This window comes from Nyctereutes procyonoides, unplaced genomic scaffold, assembly GCF_905146905.1.
Source record: "Nyctereutes procyonoides isolate TBG_1078 unplaced genomic scaffold, NYPRO_anot_genome, whole genome shotgun sequence".
NCBI lineage: Eukaryota > Metazoa > Chordata > Mammalia > Carnivora > Canidae > Nyctereutes > Nyctereutes procyonoides.
Window position 1 is genome coordinate 2391337 of NW_026575120.1, and position 26687 is coordinate 2418023.

The 26687-nt window shown below is 33.3% G+C and overlaps 1 protein-coding gene across 2 annotated transcripts in view; it reads right to left on the bottom strand.

Moving 5' to 3' along the window:
• Positions 1-26687, bottom strand: part of TUSC3 (tumor suppressor candidate 3) — a 224278-nt gene that overhangs the window by 9390 nt on the left and 188201 nt on the right. For both annotated transcript variants that reach the window (XM_055335205.1, XM_055335206.1), the window contains exons 7-9: positions 20979-21042; positions 6250-6324; positions 2566-2656 (exon numbers count right to left, since the gene is read on the bottom strand). In XM_055335205.1, the coding sequence (XP_055191180.1) occupies positions 2566-2656; positions 6250-6324; positions 20979-21042 (230 nt within the window). The remainder of the gene's footprint in view (positions 1-2565; positions 2657-6249; positions 6325-20978; positions 21043-26687) is intronic.

Here is a 26687-nt window from a genome sequence, read left to right on the forward strand (position 1 = left end):
TCACTCAACTGAATCATGCAAATATAAAAGTTACTTAATCTTCAGTGTAAAGAAAATCTTACTTAGAAAAACATGTAAATATTTCAAACTCATGTGCTATTTACCATGTACTTGGCAATGTGTCAAGTAATTTACATGCATTTTCTCATGTCATCCTTACAATAATCAAATGAAGTATGTAAATTTTCTTTTTTTCCGTTTACAAATGAGAAAACCAGAAATGTAGAAGAGTGAAGTAACTTGTCCAAGGTCACACAGTTAGTAACAGATCGGTATAAAATTGCTGATATGGGACATTTAAAGTACTACTTGGCTCCCAAGATTGAGGATGAAGAAGGATCTTAGGTATTATTCTTAAAATCCAAGAAAAAAAAAATCCAAGAAAATAAAATTAAGCTCTTTAAGAACTGCTTCTGAGATGCCAACATGTACTTAAGTTTCTTCTGTCATCAAATTTGTACCTCTGAGTAGGTGTGTTGATATTTTCTGTAAATAACCTATTTTTTTCTTCATTCTTTACAATTTGTTTAAAGAATAAAGTCAAATCTGGTCTTGTTAAATGTTGTTTTGTTTTTTTTTTATTTTTTTTAGATCAGGTGTTTAATCCACCAAGTCTGCTTATTGAAACCTAAAAGAATCTGGGAGAAGTCAATGACAACATGAAACCTACTGGTACTGTAGAAAAAACACTTATGACTAAAATATGAGAGAGATTTAAGGAGATATAGGATAAATATTTCAAGCAGACTTATCCCTTTCAACAGTTACAAAGATCAACAAAAATAATAGTGTTAAGTACTGAGAAAATATAATGAAGGGCATAAATAAGGCTATGCGAAGCTTAAGATTAAAAACAAAAATAAACATAATGATCCACTGTATAGAAGAAATTAGAAGTTGTAGATTAAACAGAATTCAAAATTATGAAGAATAAATAAGTTAGAACTATGTCTAGGATTACCTTTAAACTACCAGTAGTATTTCTTAGTACAAAAGTTATAATTCACAGAAATTTAAAAGGAAGAAATCGAAGACTAAGGCATTACACTCGAGACAATATTCTGGCATTGGAGCTAAAATTCTAGGCTAAAGGTAATTTTTAAATTAGTACATGGTGTTATGTTCAAATGTGCATTTTCACTGAGAGGATAGCTCAACAGTTTATCCAAAGTACAGGTATTACCTAAAGTAGGCAGAAGTGGGAAGTTTTTTCGTTCTTTTTAAAGGGAAAAGTGTGTTTGTCTTTGTAGTTCATCTCAAAGTCAAGGGTATATAGCCTTGGTCTTTTGCAAGCCCACTTCAGTGTATGTCTGCTGCAGCTGATTGCATTAAGTTAGCTCTTGGTGCCCAGGGTTAACGGTAGGTAGGGCCTCGCTCTCTATGAAGACAGATATCCACAGATGTCTTTTCAGAAGTACTTAGGCCAGCATATACCTTCGGGAATATTTTGCATGCTTTTCTTTCCCTAGAACAAAGGAGTCCTATATCTCATCCTCTCATTCCTTACAAACTGCTCTTATCTGAGATGAACAAGGTTGATTTTTTTCTTTTTTCATCAACTACTTTAATGCTTGTGCATTTCAGGGAATACAAACTGCAGTACTATGTTATGTTCATAACTGGCCAAGCTTCTTACACAGAATAATTCAGTGGGAAGAGAGATCTTTTTCCTCTTTAGCAACATCTCACATTTCCACTCTACTCAGAATTCTGTCTCCCACTCACTTATTACCTCTCTCTTGCTTGCGCTATCACCTTTACTTCTTCTCCAGTGAACTAGTTGGATAGATGTATATTTTTCCCCTGTGCTGTCAAGTTTTTAGGATTTAGCTCAAGATTTATTCAAATCTCTGGCATGTAATCTCTGCAGACTTTTTAGCAACACTTGCTCTTGATGTTTATCATCTATTTCTTACCACATTCACAAGACAACTGATTAAAATTTCTGAGAAAAAAAAATAAAAGATCTTTCAAAAGGAAAATGATGCAGTCCAATAATAAAAAATGAAACCCCAAGCAGGATCTACCACAACCAGGATAAGTTCAGCATAAATCCATGTGCTAGACTAATTAAGGCAGAAAGCTTGTCAAATGTAAAATTGGTATTGCGTTGGGGGGGGGTGGGTGGGGGGCACATATTGCTGCCATATACTGTATTTTGTTAGTTCCAAGAGATGCATTTATGTAAATGTCATGAAAGGAAACACATATCCTATATAAACCTGAGGAAGCCAAAGAATTTGAATGTGAAGGACTGGATGGACAGACAAAAGAAAAAAAATTGATGAATTCAACAAAGCTAAAACCCACTGTATTATATGTACATATATAATACATATGTATCTCAAAAATGAAAATAATCTGTCTGGGAACAGGGCCCTTGCTTTATAGGTCCTCTGCAAAGTCTGAGCTAAACACATGGCAGGTGCTCAAAAACTTGCTTAACTGAGTTTAAAATCACTTGGCAAATGAATTAGCTACTTTATATTAGCCTTTAAATATACATTAACCATTGAAATTGTTTAGTTAAAAATAAGAACATTCACATTAGTATAATGATATTACCTATAAGGATAGCCGTGGTATTTGGAACGAAATATTGAAAGTAGAAAACTGAAGAAGAAGACCACCAGGCCTAATCCCACTAGGCAAATTACTAGAAAGAGACAGAAAATGCCATTAGTGTCTAGACAATGCAACCCAAATGCATATGTTTTTTAAATGCATTCAATTAATAACAGTATACTTACATTTTAATAGTTCATGGCACATACAGGCACAACAAACCAGATAATCCAAAATACAATGTATTCATTATTTTCCACATTCTTCTCAATGAAAATGTACTATTTGGGGGTATGAAAACAACAAAAGTGACTGATCTAAGTCTTCTGGTGGTTTTCTTCTCTTACAGAGTTCCTACAAGTACTAAAATGCCTCAGAGGGATCAAAACAAAGCAAAAGCAAAATATATGATAAACCGCAAACAAGATTATCAGCCCCTGCCTTATAAAGCATTGGCTATATTAGCCTAGACATTTGCATATAGAATAGTAAATAGAATTTTATTCTTTTCAGATGCCATGCAATATTTTCAAAGGAATGTCATTTTAGATTATTGGCTAGATTATTGCTTTGGTTAAAGTCTGTTCCTTAGAAATAGTCATCGTAGTGCACAAAAGCTAGGAATAAAACTTTCAGGAATGAAGTAATACGGATTCTGGAGAGCCAAAGAGGCAAACCGCCCCCTCCCCCCCAAGTAGATACTTGTGTCAAAGTGCTGTTGTCTGTTTTAACAAATGAACAGAAGGCTAATATTAGAGTTGAATGTGCTGTGGTCCAGGTTTTCAGTATCACTTTATCCCAGGCAAGTTAACAAGAGGGAAAATACTTTTTTCTTTTCCTTTGTGTTACAGTTAGGAAGACTTTAAAGTCAAAGAGCAATAAATATATGTAATATATACAATGGAAATATATTTATGCAAATATAGAGTAGTTAAACAAGATTTATTACTATTAGTAAAATACATGCTTATAAAATTAAAATGCTTAAAAATCTGAGCCAATTAAATGCAAATATGTTTGGAATAAAGAAATATATTTAAAGAAATTGAAATTGACCTAAATCTATGCTATAAATAGAAAAGTGTTAACTTTTAATAAGAAAATCTAAGCACTTAAGAATGAAACATTTGCACAATACTTGTATTCTTTTGTTAGTTTTAGAGAATTCTTATAAAAATACTCAAAATATCTGAAATAATTAGAAGACCAGAGTAAAAAAATGAAACACATTAAGGCACAGGAAAACAAGAAGTTAGCAGTTCAGTATACTTCTAAAATGATATACACTGGGAAAAAAATTCTTCTAGCAGGTCTGAGACGGTTTAATTATAATCCTGGAAATTAAGGAGTAGATAAGGTATGACACTGTCAGAAGATGGTCTAGAAATCTGTCAGTTTTCATTCAACTCTGCAGGAATATCATTCTTTGTTTTGAGTATAAATTGTTGAAAGTCATAAGTGCTTAACAATATTCAATTGTAGCCTCTCTGACATTTCATTTCAGACAAAGTTCATACAGTTGAACTTCAAATGAATACTGGCAGAAAATAAAGTAAAAGAGCAGGTTGCTGACTATCCCAAAATGAAAAACACCTTTATAAAAATGTGTAGACTATCCCAATGTGTAGACTATCCCAGTATGACAACCAGGCACTAGATACAACAATAACATCTCTGCTTACAACAATCTTATTAAACCTAGAATTAATTATCTAATGCTTTACATTACCCCTTAACATATTTGATATCTTTATGAAACACTTCATCCTTTCCTTTTTTTTTTTAATTTTCAGAATCTAAACAAAACACTTTTACTTCTTTGAAGCTCAAAGTACATGATTAAAGAAAACAACAGATCTCCTTGATTCTGTGCAGTGGAACAAAACAGTGATACTCAGGTCCGTGTATACAGTGAAGGGAGCAGCAGAATCGAGTACTGTGTGAGGGGTTAGTAATTACTGAATGAACCACTGCAGCCCGTACAAGGTAACACACTTGTAAGAAAATGCTATGATGACACAGAATCACTCTGATCTGAGCAATAATAATAGTAGTTGTACTATATATCAAAAAGGAGTAATTGTAAAATATATTTTCCATGTCTCTCTCTTTCTCTCTCACTATCCATGAATAAATAATATGACAGTGCTGGGTGCTGGAGTGATATGTAGAGAAATATCTACCAAGAGGAAAGTGATTTTATGAACAATATTACAGTTGCTGTAAGATAAAACATTTATGTATTTCTTACTATTACTTAAGACAGGATATATAATAATGCATCTGTCTTCATAAACATTATTTGTCAATTCCAAGAGCATCACATTGTTTATTCAAAAGATGTATCATAAAATGATATTCTGTACAATGCTTAACTAAAAGTAATGCATTAGATTCTTTTGCAGTTTCTTTACAATAGTGTATAGATCCCACCATGGGAAAACAAAGGACAGATTAAACTGTATATTACATCTAAAATATTTTAACACTTAAGATAACTACTTAGAAATCACTTATTTATATATAGGTCACCATAGCTAATATATTTTTTAAAGATTTTATTTACTTATTCATTAGAGACAGAGAGAGAGAGAGAGAGAGAGAGGGAGGGAGGGAGGGAGAAGCAGGCTCCATGCAGAGAGCCTGATGTGGGACTCGATCCCGGGTCTCCAGGATCATGCCCTGGGCCGAAGGCAGGCGCTAAACTGCTGAGCCACCCAGGGATCCCTATACTTTCAAGAAGAAAGTAAGTCTGGATTTTTATTTTAAACTTCTTAATAAACTGTGTTTCTCAGATACCTATGCTGCTCAAACATAAATTCTGGGCTTAAAAATATTCCAGAAATGCAAAGCATACTGAGAAAAAGTTTAATTATAGGTTTAATCATAAAATTATATAGGAGCTTGATAATTATTATAAAAAGGTCTGTGGCAGGAAGTTTAAGGCCCTCTCTTCATTTCTAACCAATGTTCTTAATGGTAGATTTTTCTCATGTGTTCTTCCCTTGTCTTGCCACAACCTCTTCATAAAAATGAATTATTTTTCTATAACCCCCCTGAAAGGAATAGTCCATCAAAGAATAAAATGTAGTTAACTTGCTTAGAAACAATGCTGGAAGTTGGTGGAGTTGTAAATCTTGGATACCACTGCAAAAGGCAAAGAGCTTGGAAAAGATACTATTGACAGGTAACTCCTTTTCAATTGTTGATCTAAAAGTTTGGAGGTAATTAGAAGGTGTTATATTTCATTGTACAAAACTATCTGAAAACTGTGAGTCCTTGACTGTGTACCTGATTCTTGTAGCATAAGGAACACAGCATTTGCCAATAAAATCTCTGAAGACTGACCACAGACTTTTGTGTCTCCCTGTAGTGTGGACATTACTATGGGACTACAGCTTCAGTACATGGGTCGGAGCACCCCTGACAAGGATTAACAGCTTTCCTTTATATGCAATTCCACAGAAAATCACCCAATTCCATTTTGGAAGAAATCTATTTTTAAGTATTTGTACATCCACGTCCAAGAAATAGAAAAAAGTAAAACAAAAACAAACTGCAACCTTTCTCATATCAGAACATTTCTTTAGAAATTTGTTTACTAAGGACTTTTATATATTTCCCATTTTACTTAAATGAATCTTAAGACTAAAGCAAAACTACAAAAATAGCAACCAGACTTACTCCGTCTTTTACCAACATCTCCCTTGGATGTTGCTGCTTCATTTAGAAGAACCATCCCCATGGTGATAGCAGCATCTATAGTAGTTGTCAAGGAAACAGTAGAAATACATGCGAATAAAATCTATTAACTTTTCTGGATCTGAACACAATGTGTTCTGTTCCAAGATGTAAGTTACAACTGTACACAGAGCTAGATATGACTTTTTCCATCTAACACAAAATTACCATTCTTCATGTATTTGAATATGCCTTAATTTAAATATAAATAACCTGACATTGTGAGATTTTGAAGGTCTAACTCTAAACATGAAGTTTCAGGACTTTCATTTTCTTAGCACATAGGAGTTATATGGATTCCCATAATCAGTTATGCCATTTCACATTATATATGAAGATATGTACTAATTATAGTCACAGGGGCAACTTTCATCAGCAATCATAGAAAATCAGAATATATTATTTTTCCCCTCAGGGCTTGTGTGCAAAACTTTTTTTCTTGGCTTCTATTTCATGTGTTGTTTCATAGATTATCTTGTTTAAATAATATTTATTAAGGTCTGGTGTTGTGTCACTTGGAAATTTTTCTTACCAATTATAAGTCTTACAAAAGCAACAAGCACATTATAATAAACCACTTTCACAAATTTAGCAGGATCTTAATTTAAATTGACATTTTAAGAATGAACACACAATTCTGTACTTAATGTCTGCTTGTGGCAGGATGAATATATTTTTTAAAGATTTTATTTATTCACAAGAGAGACAGAGAAGCAGAGACACAGAAGGAGAAGCAGGCTCCCACCAGGGAGCATGACACAGGACTAGATCCCAGGACCCCAGGATCACGACCTGTGCCAAAGGCAGTCGCTTAACCACTGAGCCATCCATGTGCCCCTGGAAGAATATATTCATATCATACTGAAAGATGCCAGAGATTAAGAAAATGATGGGAGCTTTCCCTTTTATAAGAACATTCTTTGCCATGGTATTAAAACATGTTTGACATAGACGAACTCATCAATTCTGGAAACATATTCATTATGTATTCTGCCCAAATAACTAATGGATTTAAAAAAATAAAGATAAAACTAAAATAATTTTAGCCCAGAAATTCCTCAATTTGTTCACTTTTATTGTCTCCTTTTATTCATTTCTACTGCTATATATGTACAATCACCATCAGCAAGCCTGCTGTACAGATATATCCAAGTGTCTTCTATTATTCCAAACAGTGAAAACTCAAAGAATATTATCTGGATACATCTATACAATTAAGTGAAGGTCAGGGAAAATTCTGCAGAGTAAATACTTCCGCTCTATTTTCATAACCATTATATCAAAGTATTGATAATTATAAAAGAATGGAATCTTTCATGACCATATTATCCAACATCTGGAAAACAATAAATGCCTGACTTCTCCAGTTAGATATTTATGCTTATAATAACCTCTTTCTATAAAAATGGTTTTCAACCTATTCTATTTAGCAATCCCTTATGGAACCCTTCCTGGAGAAAACCAAACAACTAACCAACCTTGATTAGAAGCCTAATGCATAGAAGAGAAAAGCCACTGTGCAATACCAGCCTCTCCCACTCCACATTTTCAAACCAAGACCAATACACATATATACCATATACTACCACTGAACTTTTAGGGATTGATGATACATAGTTTGAGAACCACTGAAATCTGGGTAATTACTTGAGTTCCTTGACCTTCAGTCATGTCGTAATGGCCTGAAAAGGGTAGTGTAAGAGAACAAATATTTCATTTTACCAGTATGGTAGTCTGTGGACTTAAGATTCATTCTTAGAATGTTTTGGACAATCCACCCATATAAATTCCCTTGAGTCTAGAGTCTTAGCACTATGCTTATAATAAAGTGATAGAAAAAAAGATGATGAAACTTAGAGATTAATAATTGGGGCAACCTGTTAAGTAGTGCTGGAGCCAGAATTCAAACCAAGGCTATGTGAGGCAATGCCCACTTGCTCTTAACTACAATGCAACAGAAGTTCTCTATTTTTTTCTTTTATATATTAAAAAAAAACTTAATATGGTTGACATGTAAATTCAAGGGGTACATGTTAATTTGATAATTATACATTGTAATTTGATTGCCATTGTATCCATAATTATCACTTCTGTCACATTACATAATTATCCCTTTCTTAAAGGTTGAAATAATTAAGTTCTAAACTCTTGGCAAATTTGATTACAGTACAATATTGTTGTCTATATTAATTTCACTGTGTATTAATTCTTTATGGCTTATTTATCACCCATTGCTAAATTTGTACCCTTAACTCTCTTACTACCCTACTTCCAATCCTGTGGTAACCACCATTTTACTGTTTTGACAAGTTTGGCTTAGAAGTGATATCATAATCATAAAATAGTTGTCTTTCTTTGATCTCATTTAACATATTGTGCTCAAATTCCATCCATACTGTTGCAAACAGTAAGATGTCCCACTTTTTCATAGCTTAACAATATTTTAACCCATTTATGTACCAACAGACACTTAGGTTGTATCCATGTCTGGCTATTCTAAATACTGCTGCAGTAAAAACAGGGGTGCATATATCCATCTAACAATGATTTTGGACACATACCCAGAAGTGCAACTGCTGAATTATATGGTAGTTTTATTTTTAATTTTTTTAAGATTTTTATTTATTTATTTATTTATTTATTTATTTATTCATTCATTCATTCATTCATTCATTCATTCATTCATTCGAGACAGAGAGAGAGAGGCAGAGACAGAGGCAGAAGGAGAAGCAGGCTCCATGCAGGGAGCCCAATGCAGGCTCAATCCTGGGTCTCCAGAATCACACCCGGGGACGAAGGTGGTGCTAAACTGCTGAGCCACCCAGGGATCCCCCTATTTTTAAGTTTTTGATGCAACTCCATACTGTTTTTTCATAGTGGCTGCACCAGTTTACATTCCCATCAACAGAACACAAGGGTTCTGTTTTCTCTACAGCCTTGCCAACATTTACTTATCTTTTTATCACAAATTCTAACAAGACTGAGGTGATATTTCAAGGTGGTTTTGATTTGCATTTCCTTGGTGATTAATGATGCTGAGCATCTTTTAATGTATCTGTTGCCTATTTGCATGTCTTTTTTGGGAAGAGGTCTATTTAGTTCCCCTGCCAATTTTTTAATCAGGTTGTTTTTTTGTAATTGACTTGTATGAGTTTTTAATATATTTTGGATATTAACCCCTTATCTAATACTTGGGGGTTTGTAAAAATTTTCTTGCATTCTGTAGGTTGCCTTTTCATGTTGTTTTTTAAGCTTTGCAGAGCTTTTAAGTTTGGCGTAGTCCCATATGTTGGATTTTTTTCTTTTGTTGTCATGTTTTTGGTAACTTATCCAAAAATTCACTGCCATCAAGACGTGTCAATGAGTTTCTTCCCTTTGTTTTCTCCTATGAGTTTTATAGGACCAGATCTTTTATAGGACCAGTCTTGGATTCATTTTAGTTCATTTCTATGAGTGGCACAAGATAGGTATCCAATTTCATTCTTCTGCATGTGCTTATCCATTTTCTCAATGCTATGTGTTGAAGTGACCATCTTTTCCCCACTGAGTGTTCTTGACTCCCTTGTTAAATATTAGTAGGTTGTATATGCAGGAGTTTTAATTTTGGGCTCTCTATTCCTTTAGTCTCTGTGTCTGTTTTTGTCCCAGTACAATACTGTTTCTATTACTATAGCTTTGAAGAATTGTTTGAAATATGGAAGTGTGATACCTCTGGCTTTGTTCTTTTACCTCAGTATTGCTTTAGGTATTTGGGGCTTTTTATGATTCAATACAAATTTTAGGATTGTTTCTCCTATTTCTGTGAAGAATGCCTTTGTATTTTCATGAGCATTGCATTGAATCTGTAGATGGCTTTTGGGAAGTAGGGATATCTTAACAATATTCTTCAGATCCATGAACATAAAATGCATTTCCATTTATTTGTGTTTTGATTTCTTTCAGCAAAGTCTTGTAGTTTTGTTATACAGATTTTTTTTCATTTTGGTTAAATTTATTCCTAAGAGTTTTGGTTTTGACGTTATCGTAAATTGGAGGGTTTTATTTCTTTTAGAGGTTTCATCATTAGTGTAAAGAAATGCAACGGATTTCTGCAGGTTGAGTTTGTATCCTGCAACTTTACTGGAGTTGTTGATAGTTCCAACAGTTTTTTGGTTAAGAGTTTGGGATTCTTTCTCTGTCTATATTGATATCAATTTCTGTAAATTCATATCATCTGCAAGTAGCAACAGTATTCCTTCTTTCCAATTTAGATGCCTTCTAGGTCTTTGTCTTGATTGCCCTAGCTAGGAATTCCAGCATAGTTTTGAATGACAGTGGTGAGAGTGGGTATCCTTGTCTTGTTCCTGATCTTATAGGAAAAGCATTCACTTTTTTTTCATTGCATACAATGTTAGCTATGGGTTTCTTGTATGGCTTTCATTATATTGAGGTATGTTCTGACTATACCTAATCCACAAAGGATTTTTATCACAACAGGATGTTGTATTTTGTCAAAACTTTTTCTGCATCTATTTAGATATACACGTGATTTTTATCTTTCCTTTTATTGATGTTTTGTATTTATTTATCGATTTGTGTGTTGAGCCATCCTTGCATTCTAGGGATAAATCCTACTTGGTTATGGTATATAATTCTTTTTAAGAGTTCTTGAATTTGGTTTATTGAGTTTGTGGACTACTTTTTGTATCTGTAGTTATCAGGGCATATTAGTACACAGTTTTTTGTTGAGGTGTTCTTATCGAGTTTTAGTATCAGTGTAATACTGCCTCATAAAATGAGTTTGGAAATCTTCCGTACTATTTGGAGGGATTAAGAAGCTTTCATATTAATTCTTATCTAAGAGTTAGGTAAAGTTCTCCAGTGAAGCCATTTGGTTCTTGGGTTTTCCATGTTGGGAGGCTTTTGATTACGGATAGAAAACATGAACAACAAAAAAAGAAAACATGAACAGATCAAAAATGAATAAAAATATTTTTTTGAATAAAAATATTCTAGATCTTCCTGTTTCAATGTTGGTAAATTATGCTTCTAGGACTATATCCATTTCTTCTAAATTATGTAATTTTTTGGCATGTAATTATAGAAGTCTGTTATGATCCTATATATTTCTGAAGTATCAGTTCTAATATCTCCACTTTCATTTCTAATTTTGAGTCTTCTCTTTTTTTCTTGGTTTAACTAAAGGTTTGCCTATTTTTTATCTTTCTTGAAGAATCAGCTCTTAGTCTCATCGATCTATTGATTTTCTGGTCTTTCTACTCTGTACTTTATTTTCTTTCTGTTAAATTTGGGCTTAATTTGTTCTTTGTTTAGTTCTTCAAGGTGTAAAGTTGTTTACCTGAGATTATAATTTCTCAATATATGCATTTACTGCTATACACTTATCTCCCAGAACTGCTTTTACTTTATCTCAGTTTGGTACGTTTCCAAATTTTTTTGTTCGAAGATATTTTAAAATTTTCCTTTTGATTTCTTTTTGACCCACTGCTTTGTTTAGTTTCTCCATATTTGTAGATTTCCTAGATTCCCTCTTACTGATTTATAGTTTCATACCATTGCAGTCAGAAAGGATAGTTGGTATGATTACAGTCTTCTTAAATTTGCTAGTATGTATTGTGGGTCTTGTCAAATGATTTATCTTGGAGAATGTTCCATGTACAGTTGACAAGAGAATGTGTTTTATGTTGTTGAATGGAATGTCCTATATACGTCTGCTATGTCCATTTGTTCTAAAGTATAGTCCAATTCTACCATTTTCTTGTTGATGATCTATCTAGATAGGTCTATACATTACTGACACTGAGTTATTGAAATTCTCTACTCATTGCATTGTGTTCTATTTCTCTATTCAGATCTGTTAGTATTTGCTCAATATATTTTGCTGTTCTGATGTTGGGTGCATATACATTTATATTTGATACATCTACTTGATGTACTTTATCATTATATAATGATCTACTTTGTCTCTTGTTAACATTTTTGGCTTTGAAGTCTATTTTGTTCAATCTCAGTATGGCTAATCCCACTTTCTTTTGGTTTATACTTGCTCCGAATATTCTCTTCCGCCTCTTTATATTGAGCCCATGTGTATGTTTAGAGCTGAAATGTCTCCTACAAGCAGCATATATTTGGACCTTGCTTTTTAAAAAAATCTATTGTTAGTCTGCCCCTTCTGATTGGTGATTTCAATCCATTTACACTTATCATGATTAGTGATATATAAGAACTTAATATTGCCATCTTGTCTTTTGTCTTCTGGTTGTTTCTATCTCCAATGTTTCTTTTTCCCTGCTTCTCTCTCTGTAAATTTGTGGTTTTCCATGGTGATTTGTTCAGTCTTCCCCCTATATCCTCCTCTATTTTTTTTTGTTTTCTGTCTTTATTTTTTTAACTTGTGGTTACCATGAGGCTTAGATAAAACATCTCAGCTAAGCTGCTATCAGCAGGAAAAACAAAACATTCTTTTCTTGATCCACCTATAAAAGTTCTACCCTTTCACTCCTCACCTTTTATATTTCTCATGTCACAAATATATTTCTATGCTGTGAATTCATGAACAAGTTGCAGTAGGTATAATTATTTGTAATGCTCTTTCCTTTAAACTTTATATTATAATTAAGTGGCTAACATGTGTAGTATGTTAAGTATCCTAATATAAAGTTACAGTTTTCTAATTCCAACTATCACCTTTATCAGTTTTGTGAACTTTCATTTTTTTCTGTGTCTCTAATTAGCATCTTTCCATTTCAACTTGAAAAACTCCTTTCAGCATTATTTGCAAGGCATGTCTGGTGGTGTTGAGCTTCTTCAACCTTTATTTCTCATTCATATGTGAAGGATAACTTTACCAGGTAAGTATTCTTGATGGGCAATTTTTATCTTTCAATACCTTGAGTATATCATTCTACTCTCTCAAGGCCTGTAGAGTTTCTGCAGAGAAATCTATTGATAGCTTAGTGGAGGTTCCTTTCTAGATTACTTTCCTTTTTTCCCTGGCTGTCTTTAAGATTATTCCTTTATAATTGATTTTTAACAGTTTCTTAGAGATATTTTTGCATTGTGATAAGGTGTTCCCTTATTTTTTCCCCCAGGTTTAGGAAGTTCTTAGCTATTACTACCTTAAATAAACTCTGTCCCCTTCTCTCTCCGGCATGCCATTTTTCTGATGTTTGCTTGTCTGACAGAATAACAACTCTTTAGGGTTTCTTAATTTAAAAAAATTAGTTCTCTTCTTCCGAGTCATTTCTAAATTCCTGTCTCCCAGCGTGCTTATTCTTTCTTCCATCTGATTTGCCCTATTTTCTATGCTTTCTAATGTATTCGTTACCTCATTTATTAAGTTCCCCAGCTCCAAAATTTCTCTCATTTTTTTATAATTTAAATATCTCTGGTAAAGAACGCCTCCTCTTCATTAATTTTATTCTTGAGTTCATTGAATTAGCTAAGTTTTCTTGTAGCTAATTCAATTTCTTCATTTCTTATGAAGAAATTTTGAATATTTTATCAGTTAAATTACAGTATTCCATGTCTTGAAGTTCGGTTGCTGGAGTATTCTTTTTGCGATACCATATTGTGATTTTTCATAGTGTTTAATGAAAACGTGCTTCTGCTGTCCCATTTGAAACAGTACACACCTTTCTTGTGTACTTCATTACAATTCAGCAGGCTGGCAATTAGAAACCTTTATCCTGTTTTCCAGAAGGTGGTGCTATAGCACAAGTTTTGGGGCTTTCTTTTGCTGGCTTTTTCTGCTACCCTTAGGAGCAGGCCAGTAAAAAGAACCAGGATTTAAAAACAAACAAAACAAAACAAAAACTGGTGGCAGAGTTGGGGGTAGGTGTGGGCTGAGCATCTTAAGCCTTGGGAGTGTCCTTGGGCCAATAAGAGGATTCTCCAGTGGGGAAATCCCAGAGGTCCATGGGCTAACCTGCTCAAACACTGGAGACCTCTAGCAGGAAACACTTTTCTTTCAAGACGATTTGATGTTCTTGTCTGCTCTTTTCCTTTATTCTTCCTCCTCCGAGACATGAGGTGCCCCCTCAGAGAGCTGGGTGTTGCTGTTCCCTACAGCCTGTACTGCCAGGTCATCTGTCCCTCACCACTTCCCTTTTCTACCTCTTCTGTCAGAGGTGTAGCTGCTGCTGCCCACCACCCTTCAAGTCTAGTAGGTGCAGTGTTGCCCTGGGGCAGATGGGTGTGTTTCCTCTTTTCTCTGCTTCCAAACTTGTCTCTGTCCTATTCTGACAGTTTCTCCCATCAGGCTTCCAAACTTGTCTCTGTCCTATTCTGACAGTTTCTCCATCAGATCCCCAAAATACTTCATCTCTGGTCACTGTACCTTTTTTCATTCTCCACATTTCCTTTCCTAATGGCAGCCAGTGTGTATGGGGCAAGCTCACACACTCCTTTGGATCTAGCCCTCTGACATCCTATTCACCCCCTAAGGAAGGTACAGAGGAGTGTCGTGCTGTATTGAGCAGAGGTACTTTTGTTTGGTTACATATATCCAATTAGTTGTAAATCAAAAAGACAAAAGGAACAACTCCCCTTGCCATGATGCTGATGCCATTTTTTTAAAAATTGCTTTGCAGGTTGCTGTCTTAATGTGGCAATTTATCTTTCCCTGTGAATTTTGGTGGTGGTTTCTTGCTTATGAAATTCCTACCCTTAAATCTTATTCTTTTTCTTAATATCTTTGTCAAGTAACGTCACTCTTCTGTTCAGAACAATTTAAAAGCTTTCCATATCACTCTGAATAAATAAGACTTCAAAATGGCCTCTAAGCCATACATAATTTGCACCCTGATCCACAGCCTATATTTGTCTGCCCTTGTTTGATATTATTCTTGTCCTACTAGCTATTTTTCCAACAAGACAGGAATCTCTCCGCCTTGGCATCTTTGTACTTGATATTACAAAGCAGATATTCCCTGCTTAATACTCTTTTCCCAAATATCCACATAATTCACTTCTCTTTCAGTTTCTGCTCAAATGACATCAGAAGAGCCTCCTCAAATCTATTCCTTTGCAAACCATTGTTTTGAAAGAGATTTCACATTTTTTTTTTTAAATTACTGTCTTTCTCCTGCCACTACAATTTTAGCCCCTAAAAAGACAGGAAATTCTTGTTCATCATCTCACCCACTGCCATAAGACTCTTTGACATGGATACCTTCTTCAGTTTCCAAATAAGGAAAATAAAGCCCAGAGAGGTCTGAATAACTTATGCAAAGCCATAAAACTAAGTAAGTGACAGCTGCCAATCAAAAAAGCATAAAAGAAATGAGGGAGGATATTACAGGGTTAGATGAAAATGATGACAGAAGAGTGTAAGAACTGGAATTCCATGCAGGGAAATAAAGTAAACAGCAACTATCTTGAGGTAATAAGGTTGTGGATTTTTACTTTCTTTACTTACCACATCCTACAGAGCAGTAGTTTGTAAATTTTATGTAAAGGCATAGAAAGTACAGTTGACCTTGAAAAACACAGGTTTGAACTGCTGGAGTCCACTTGTATGCAATTTTTTTTGTTACTGTAGTACAGTATTATGTACTTTCTCTTTGATTTTCTTAAATTTTCTCTAGCTTTATTTGTAAGAATACAGTATATAATATATATAGCATTACAAAATATGTATTGATTATTTATATTATCAGTAGGACTTCCAGTCAGTAGTAGGCTATTAATACATTTTTAAGGAGTAAAAAGCATTATGTGGGTTTTCAACTGTGTGTGGGGGATTCAGAACCCCTAACACATTGTTCAAAATTCATCTATAAATACTTTGGTCTGTGATAGCTGTTGGATGTATGGCTACTACTCTGCTGTGGTAGTGCAAGGTGATCATAGACAATAAGGAAACAAGTAGTTGTGCCTATGTTCCAATACAACTCTATTTACCAAAATAGTAGACAGATTAGATTTAGCACTCATTGGTCCTAGTCTGTCAACCATTGTTACAGAGGATCCAAGGCAGTGCCTGAGGCACTAAAACTGTTATATCTGAGAGGAAGTTTTACTGTAAATCGTTATATCTTAGAGGAAGTTACACTATAAACTGTTACATCTGAGAGGAAGAGAGTTTTATTTATTTGAAAATAATGCAAGAACCTAGTAAATGCAGTGCATACAACTCCAAAGTAGGCTTTTAAAGCAAATGAATGACTAGTTCTATGGTTGTATATAAACCCTAGGTAAAGTACTCTATTTGAAGGCAGTAGGGCCAAGAAAGAAATGTGATTTTATCCTCAGAATGTTTAGTGCAAACTTGAGTTTTCTAGGCTTTACCAAAATATAAGCTGTGAAACTACTTTAAACTTGATAGTTGTAATTAAGATGTATGAATTAAAGTGGCCTTAAACTAGCCAACTTTCCTTCTCTTTTATTTAAAGATCCTTTTTAAGTTTCAAGGCCTTGAGTGTTGAGAATTATTATTTAACTTATTTAACTGAAATTCTAACGTATCAATGAAAAGGTTTTGGTTAAAAAAGAGCCTACATAATACCATTTGGAAAAAAATTGCATTTGTAACATAATTTTTAGGTGAAGCATTAATTTTTAGAAAGAGGTAAAAACTAGATGATCATCTGTCAGATTTGATTTATTGAGCTTACTTCACTGAGTAGAGGACTGAATGACTAATGAATGCCTCTACAAATCTGAGAATCTCTATGTCTAACTCTGGGATAACAGCTGATTTTCTACCATTAAACTGTGAGTATAGACATTCTGGCTGTGTAACTGAAGAGTCCCAGCATTAGAATTACAGTAGATGAGCTATGTTTCTGAGACTTTTCTATTGTTCTGAGTTTGCTAATGCCTATGCCTACACACATACACACCCCTAGTCTACTTCATGTATTACTTTCACATTTGTATTGAGTAATGTCACAGCAGAATATACTTACTACTGTGCACACTTTTCTCTGCTGAATCTGTCAATCTCCTATTACTGCTTAAAAAGTCAAAATATTGACATAAACCCACATAAAATAAAAGTTGCTATTTGTATAAATTATATACAATACCCAGAGGCACTGAGCATCTTACTGAACTAGTAACAAATATATTTGCACTATATTATAATCCATTCTCAGTTGTACATGATGTTAAGTTTGCTGTTGCTCCTAGGAAGAGAACAAAGATTGTCAATTTAAAGATAAATGAGAACAGATGTGAAAAAAAATGTTAGCATATTACAGAAGACTTACAGAGATCTAAATTTAGAATTATCTTCAATTTACATCCATCATTAATTTTTGTATGTAGTATGGCTTTCCTTGGATATAACATACTAAAACATTTGCTCTCTATCACAGATTGAAAACAGATGCAAAGTAAAATAATATTCATTCATAAGAAATGGAAAACAAATGTATTTCTCATAAGAAAAGCAAATGTGATCATTACAAGGATTTATATGTATATTTAAATATTTTAAAATTATTGCTAGTGTATGCTTTGCCTTTTAAATTAGCACTTTTACTTCCAAGAGATGTTTATCTCCTGTCATCATCTTGAGGCCCTATAACTTGAAGGATACGGAAACTAAGCAACATATCCGAGTTTAAAAAGTCAGTCCTAAAACTCCTGTATCCTGTATCCACTAGCACATGTAGACCACATCTTTTCATAGCAAGATACGGTAAGATTTTCATTATCTATCCAAAGTAACCTTTCATCAATCTTCTCTTAAGCATTTCTGAATATTCACTCTCATTTTATGTTTTTGTACCTGGCAGACCTTCTACTTGAATATTCTCATTCATCCTCTGTCTGGAAAACTCCTTTTTTTTTTTTTTTCCATTTTATCAAAACCAGCTGAAAAGTCAGTGCAAGTTCTCTAGGCATTAAGTTGTTCTTCCTCCTTTTGAGCTTCCAAGTACTGATTATAACATCTGTCATGTTGAATTACAATTATTTTTCTATCATTCTGCCTTCAAATATCTTACTTTTGCATGAAAAATAAATAGCAATGAATTTTTACTGGGAAAAATAAAAGGATTATGTAAGTTATTCTTAGTTCACAGATTCCATATTAAAATGTCATGATATTTCTTATTCCTTTTTTATATAGTATTCTCTCATGAAATACTTAAGACTTTTTTTTCTTTTCCTAATCAAAGTGAGAAAATAAAACACTACTAATAGGGAGAAAAATCTTATTTTTAGTAAATACGAATCTATAACCTATGACATCAAATGACTCCATCTGTTCTTAGATTTTTTTCAACAAAATTTTGCACATAGCAATTGCATTTAATGATTTGGCTTACTAAATCAGAAGGAGAAAATAAAAAAGCAGGCATATTCTCTCCAGATAAATAAAAAGTGACCATCTGGAATTTACAGGGTTTTTCTTTTTTTGTATAAAAAATACACATGCAAATTACAAAACAAAAATACATGCTAAGTTTAAAAATAAGTGAAAGTAAAACCAGAAATTAATTACTTTTAACTTTCACCAATAAATTTAATAAGTCCACCATTTTAAAAGATATTCTCTTTTATAGTTATCTGTAAAATAAACCAGGAGAATAAAGCAACAAGTAATTATTGGTAGCACAAAGGGAAAATAAGTACTTTTAATTCTGTTAGGTATCACTGTTAAAAATCTATATGGAAGACTTCATACTGTTTGTGAAATTTCTTTGTATCCTAAACCTCAGCTTGATGTCAATGAGCCATGAAATGAAACCTTGGAGAATTCCCGCCATACAATGATGGTCTCACCATAGCTTTTTGCTAGATACCCATGTTTCATAGACTAGCTGCTTTGAATAAGTATAGTGCTAAAGTGCTATTTCATGGATTGAAATAGAATAGAATAGAAAAGCCTACAATAAATAAGAGCTAAAATGTTACCCATGATAGTTTGTTTTCTATCAATGTGCTTCAACACAAATGTATAAATACATTTATATAATGGAGAGATAACAGTAAAGATGGCCTTCCTTTAATTTCCAATAAGGAGAAGGAGATGTTCCAATACAAAGATTTGGAAATATTTCATTTTCTTACCCAAGGCCTCTCTGATTGCAGAAAGTATTAAAGTAGAAAAGAGAAACCTGGCACAAAACCTGAGAATTTTAATTCAAATATAGATATTTCCAATTGTAATCTATGAGACAAACTACAGCAAAAACACACTCATACTAGTAGCTTCTTAATAAAAGATACAGGTAATTAACTGCATGCAAGCAAGAAATGGTCTATAGATATGCACGCTTCCACATATGCACACGGTATGTGTAAAGGGTGGAAGAAATACAAATGTAGAACTGATGGGAATATTGGAAAAACAGCCAAAATAACCTATAGTGAGTATATGATGCTTTTTCTGTGCTCATTTACGTCACACAGAAATGCCATGGTTACTTCGCTAATCCTCATTTTAAAAATGAGGAAGTTTGTGAGGTTCTTGAGAATTGAAAGTGCTTTAAGCATCCCTACACCTTTCCTCCACTATAATTAATAGAAGACTCAGTGTATACCAACACCTGATGTACTGTCCAGAACATATTATGCAAATAAAATAGATTACTTAAAAAACTGAAAGCAAATATATGTTTACTAGTGAATTAAAAAATGTATTGTTAGGACATAAGGTAGAGAAAAATAAAAACCTTAAGGATATTAAAGATAGTCATTTCCTCCCAGATTAAAAATAAAAACTTTAAGATGGCATGACTGACATTTATTCATGAAATCTTATAATATAGACCTTAATAACATATTTAAAACTTAACAGACCATGAAAAAGAAAAGTGAATTCTAATCCTAGTTCTTCCTCCAGCCTAAAGTAAGTTAATTAAATGTTGTGGGTTTTAGTTTTCCTACCAATAAAGTGAGGTTTGGGCCTAGACGGGTTCTAAGATACCTTAAAGGTTTAAATAGCTTTGATTATGTAAAATACCAAAAATTTGGTCTAGATTACTTTAGTTGAATATGAATCTTAACCAGGAGAGTAATCAAATTTTATAAATGATACCATAAGCAGACTTTAAATCCTGATGATGACCCAATATGTTCAACATTATAAACTGAACCTTCAAATATTTCTCAAGACACACAAACATCTGTGTTCCCCCCAAGATAGTTGTTTACCAAAAAGTAACTTTATTTCATTCTCAGAGTATTCAGTTTGTATTTAATTAGACACTTTAACCTTACCTCTTTCCTATTCAATCCTGTCTTCTCTATCACCAAACCATAAATTGTAATCCATTAATTCATTCTCTTCTGACTTACCATAATGTTTAAGGGAACTAGTACAAGTTTTTTAAAAATCCTTTTTATATTTTCGGACACTTTCTTGAATTTTTACAGGGTAAAACCACACAAAACTCAACAGAAAGATGTTAGCCAAAGACAACCAATGTAGAACAAAAGATATACTTTGCAGTTCAACAGTAAAAAAAAAAAAAAAAAAAAAAAAAAAAAAAAAAAAAAAAAAAAAAAAAAATTATATATATATATATATATAGTTTGTTAATGACTCAATAAAAATTATGTAATAGGAAATAATTAGCATAGGAACCAGAAAGTTACTAACAAAGTTTAAAATTTAATGTCTTTTAAAATCTTGATATTTACTGTCATGAAAAAAAAGTCAACTTGATAGCATGCAACTTTTGTTCTTTTTAATCCATCAGTATTTTAAAGGATACTTAGTACCAGAATGATGTGGGACTCTGCCACGAATTGAGCCTGGCTGCTTCCGTGAATGTAGCTCTATAAAACAAGACAAAAAAAGCAAAAAATTACAATCTAGGGAAAAACAGATCTTTTGTTGTAGGTTTTTCTTTTTATTATACTTTTAATTTTATACCATGAAGGGAAAAAACAGAAAAATCTAAGCTCCCATTTATAATTCTTTTGAATAAAACAGTTAATTGGAAATAACAAATGAATATATCAGTTGATATTACTGTAATTTGTAGAAAGCAACTTAACATCAAAAGTAAATTTCATATAACTTGTTAAAAGGTTTAACCACAGGGGCACCTGGGTGGCTCAGTGGTTGAGCATCTGCCTTCAGCTCAGATCATGATCCCGGAGTCCTGGGATCAAGTTCTGCATCAGGCTCCCTGCACGGAGCCTGCTTCTCCCTCTGTCTATGTCTCTCTCTCTCTCTGGGTCTCTCATGAATAAATAATAAAATCTTACAAAAAAAAATAAAGGCTTACCACAACATAAGCATACAATGTAATGATTATTCCACAGTTACTGTAAGATACAAATTAGAGCAACTAAGTTTATGTTTAAGGGAAAAAAATGACCTATCAAATATTAAATTGTTATTTTCCACATTATCAGAGTTTTAAAACAAGAAGATCGCTTTAAAAATGTATTTATTCCATTAGAGCATTTAAATTGGTCTTTTTCAAAAAAAATTTAAACTGCTTTACCACACTGAGAAATGTAGAGTTTCCCATACCTAGGAAGTACTATTAATAGTTGACACCAATCAATTACAGAAAACATGACACAAATCTCCATCTAATATATTCCACTAATTTTTTTTTGGTCATTTCTGCTGTTAATCTCTTATGAAAATTAACTGCTATGCAGTTGCTTTAAATATAAATCCTTTTCTAGGTTTTCTGATTATCAAAAAAAAAGTGGAGAAAAAAATAAGTAATATAAATCAGTGTCCTCAATTTTATACCACATTTGAAGCATACTTATCATTTGAGAGGACTACTTTGGTCCTCTCAAAATCTTTTGTTTTTATTTTTGACAATAAATACAGATGAAAACATATATAAGAGTATACTCTTAGGAGGAGGAACTAGGAGTCAGAAAATTATTCCTTCTTGGCCTTAATCTTGAACATGTCAACAAATTTCTTAGAAATTCAATATCCCTTCATCTATAAAATCAGAAACAGAATTAGGTGATTTCTGTGATCTTTTTGAAGTACATGAAGGCTTCTGTGTTTTGTCACAAATGGTGTTTTGGTATTTTCATTAAAGGCTGGTTTTTCTATTCTGACCTAAACAGTCTTTATTTCCATCTCTAATATCAGTAATTCATAGGGCAGCTGCCTTATTCAAAGGTATGTTGAGGTGTTCTTTAAGCCCAGCTTCAAGCAAACTGACTAAAAAAGAATCATTTCTGGTTGACTCACATTACAGCTCCTGAGGAAGCCTATTACATTTAGTGTTTTCTTCTAACTCTAACCATTTAAATGAACTTATATAAACATAAAAATAGCTTTGAAAATCATACCTTAGCTGCCAGCTAATCATTTAAGGTTTTTAACATTACTAATGAATAATAGTGAAATGATGAAAAAAAAAAACACAGAAAAACAAATAGAAACACCATAAGCTATGTTTGGCATCACTTCAAGTCTGATTAGAAACTAAGACCTCCAAAACTAAGAAAGTCTTTACCATTCTAACAGCATACTGAATACAGTATAATGAATACACCCCTACTGAGTACTAATAATAACAGCTACCATTTATCAAGCACTTAGTATTAGTCTTATATACGTCTTATATACAAAATAACAGCAGCTACCATTTATCAAGCACTTAGTCTTATATACAATATGTCATTTAACTCTAATCTACAAGAAAGGTATTTTTATTACAGCCATTGTATAGATCAGGTAACAGAGTCTTAAAGGAGGTGAATGAACTTGCCCATCTAGTATATGTAACTTCTGGCATTTGAACTTTTGGTCTGTTTGATTTCAGATCCTGAGTGATTATTCACCATACTCCCTATTTGCTGGATGTTTTGTATGTTATTCCAATGTATCTTATTAACAACCACATAAAGTTGTTGTTATCCTGTTATTTTCCAAATGAGAAACCAAGATTTGGAGAAATTAACTTGCTTAAGATTGCACAGTTAGTAAATGGTAGAATTTGCACTAAACCATGGGTCTAATGATCTCCAAGGTACACGTCTTTCCTGGCATCTTATCAAAAGAAAATCAAGGGAAACATTTCATAAAAGCTTTATCTGGCAGTTATATAATTAACTGTTGACTATTAAAGTAAATAAAGTGAATATTCACATAACTGACTAAAAATTCAAAATAACAATACTGGATAATATGTTCAGATTTATAGAACAAATGCAAGGTAGCTAGCCTGTGTTGGAATAATAAATTTAGAGAAACAAGATCATGAGATTGTCTAGATGAGTGGTTTCAAAATATTTGTGTTTAATTTTTTAAAGATTTTATTTATTTGACAAGAGAGAAGAATGCATGTGCATAAGCAGGGGGAGCCAGCAGAGGGAGAGAGAGAAGTAGGCTTTCTGCTGAGCAGGGAGTCCAATGCAGGGCTCAACCCCACGGCCCTGGGATCATGACCTGAGCAGACATTTTTCTGACTGAGCCACCCAGGTGCCCCAAAACATTTGTGTTTAAATTTTTTTTTTATTTTTATTTATGATAGTCACACAGTGAGAGAGAGGCAGAGACACAGGCAGAGGGAGAAGCAGGCTCCATGCACCGGGAGCCCGACGTGGGGTTCGATCCCGGGTCTCCAGGATCGCGCCCTGGGCCAAAGGCAAGCGCCAAACCGCTGCGCCACCCAGGGATCCCAACATTTGTGTTTAAATAAAAATTTTCTCTGGTGAATATCATCAGTAGTCTTTTATGTTTCAAATCCTATGTTCTTATTTCAGCCTTACTTTACCTGAAGAATCTGCTACATGTGATCACTCTCCTGTTTTTGTAATATTTTATTGACCTCTAGGATGCCAGCCCCCCTTTTCTTAGAAAAATTGAGGTATAATTGCGACACACAATGTTCTATTAGTAACAGGTACACAACACTAATAATGACAATTCTGTACATACTCAAAGTTCACCAAGTAAGTGTAGTCACCATCTATCACCATACAATATTAATACAATATTATTGACTATAGTGCTCATGACGTGCTGCTTTTCATCTCCATGAGTTAATTTAAACCTGAAAGTTTGTACCCCTTAATTCCCTTATCTATTTCATCCATCTCCTTCCTCACCTCAATCTGGCAACCACCAGTTTCTCCTCTATATCTAAGAGTCTGTTTCTGGTTTTTGATCCCACATATGTGGAGTCATGACATGTTTATCTTCCCTGATTTACTACAATTAGCAGAATACCCTGCAGGCCCATCCATATAGCTATGCATGGCAAAAATCTCATTTTTTATGGCTGAGTAATAGTCCACTGTGTGTGCCTATGTACAGACAACACAGCCACTTTTTTTTTTCCTTTTTCAAATAGGAATACATTTTCATTTCAACTGTTTTTATTGTGGTAAAACATGAAATGTAAAATTTACCATCTTAACCTTTTTTACCCCTCGTTATGGTAAGGCTATTCTTAATCCAATTCATCAATTTCACCTATCCTCCCACCCATTTCACCTCTGATAACCATTTACAGAGTCTGTTCTCCATTGTTAAGTCTTTTGGTTTGTCTCTTTTTTCCTTTGTTTTGTTTCTTAAATTCCACATGAGTGAAATCATAGGCTATTTGTCTTTCTCTGATGGGCTTATTTCACCTACATACTCTCTATGTCCATCCATGTTGTCACAAATGACAAGATTTCATTCATTTGATAAATGAGTAATATTCCATTGTGTATATATACCACCTTTATCATTTCATTTTTTGATGGGCACATGACCTGCTTCCATAATTTGGCTATTATAAATAATGATGCAATAAATCTAGAGGTGCATACATTTTTTTCAAATTTATGTTTCTGTTGGCCATCTGGTAGTGTTCTTTGGAGAAATGTCTGTTCAGGTCTTTTTAATGGGATTGTTTTTTGGGGTGCTGAGATGTATAAGTTCTTTATATTTTTCTTTATATATTTATATTGGATACTAATCCTTTTTTGAATGTATCATTTGCAGTAGCTTCTCCCACTCAGTAGGTTGTGTTTTAATTTTGTTGATTGTTCCCTTTGCTTGCAGAAGCTTTTTATTTCAATGAAGTCCCAATAGTTTGGTCTTGCTTTTGTTTCCCTTACCCTAGGGGACATACCTAGAAGAATGTTGCTATGGCTGATGTCAGAGAAATTACTGCCTGTGCTCTCCTCTGGAACTTCTAATTTTAGCTCAAGTCATGATCTCAGGGTGGTGCATGCACAGCAGGGAGTCTCCCTCTGCCCTTCCCTTGGCTTGCACTCTCTCCATCTAAGATAAATAAATTTATCTTTAAAAAATTGTGCTAAGATGTATTGTCTGGTCTAAGCAGTCACCATCTCTTGCTTGGATCATTGCCATATCCTCCTTTTTTTCTCTCTGCCTCTGCCCTATAGTCTATTGGCCAGTCAGATTAATCCTGCTAAAACTAATGAGAATTTATCATTACCCTACTCAGAAATCTTCAATTCTTAAATGTGTGAGAACAATATTATATGATGTAATCTATTTTCTGCTTCTAATCACAATTCCAAAGAATCTACATATCTCTACCTAATTAAAAAATACAGCTACAAAAAGAAATCTAAAGTTGGTCTTTAGAAACTTACTTTACTATATCTGATCTATAATACTCGTAGGCTTACTTATATATATGAAGCAATACAGAGTAAAGGCTTGGAGATAGTCCTGAATCTGCTAACTTGCTAGCTGTGTTATCGTGAACAAATTAAATTACTTAACCTTTCATCTTTAATAGGAATAGGAAGATATTACTCAAAATATTGTCTTAAAAAGTCAGATAATGTCATTGTAAGTAATAAGCATAGCATCTGGCTTTCTTTGTAGTACATAGTAAAAAATAATCAAGGACATATCATTTTAAACTTTCTATTCCAAACCATTTGTATCTTTTAAACATTAGACAAACATACTTAAATACCATTCAGAAATTATTCTGTTTACACAGGTGAATTTAGTGTGTTGAAGTGTAATTTTAAAAGATGATATTCAGAAACCTGTACTAACATTTGACTTCTATCCATCTCTTTAGTCACTGAAATCACTTCAAGACCAGATACCCTGAAAGACTTCAGGATTTAATGAAGTAGAATTCATTTGATAAAATTTTAGTGTGCAATTTTTATGTACCAGGTATAAATTTAGGCAATGGGGACCCAGTATAACAAAACAGAAAACAACCAAAATGCCCTAAAAACTATGTTTTTATGACTTACAGAAACGGTGAGACCATTATTTGTCTACCAAAGTAAACAGAGAGATTATTAGAGCACACTAAGAGCCATAAGAGCAAGCACACGAATACAAGCACAAATAAACATTCCAAAGGTCTTAAGCACTGATCTTAGAAAGAGTTATCTTTCATTTACAGAGCCACCCAAAGCAATGTCTTAATCCAATTAAAAATGAACTAAGGTGCTTGATTTTTAATCTGGTCTTAAAGTATTGTATTTATCCACACACTTTC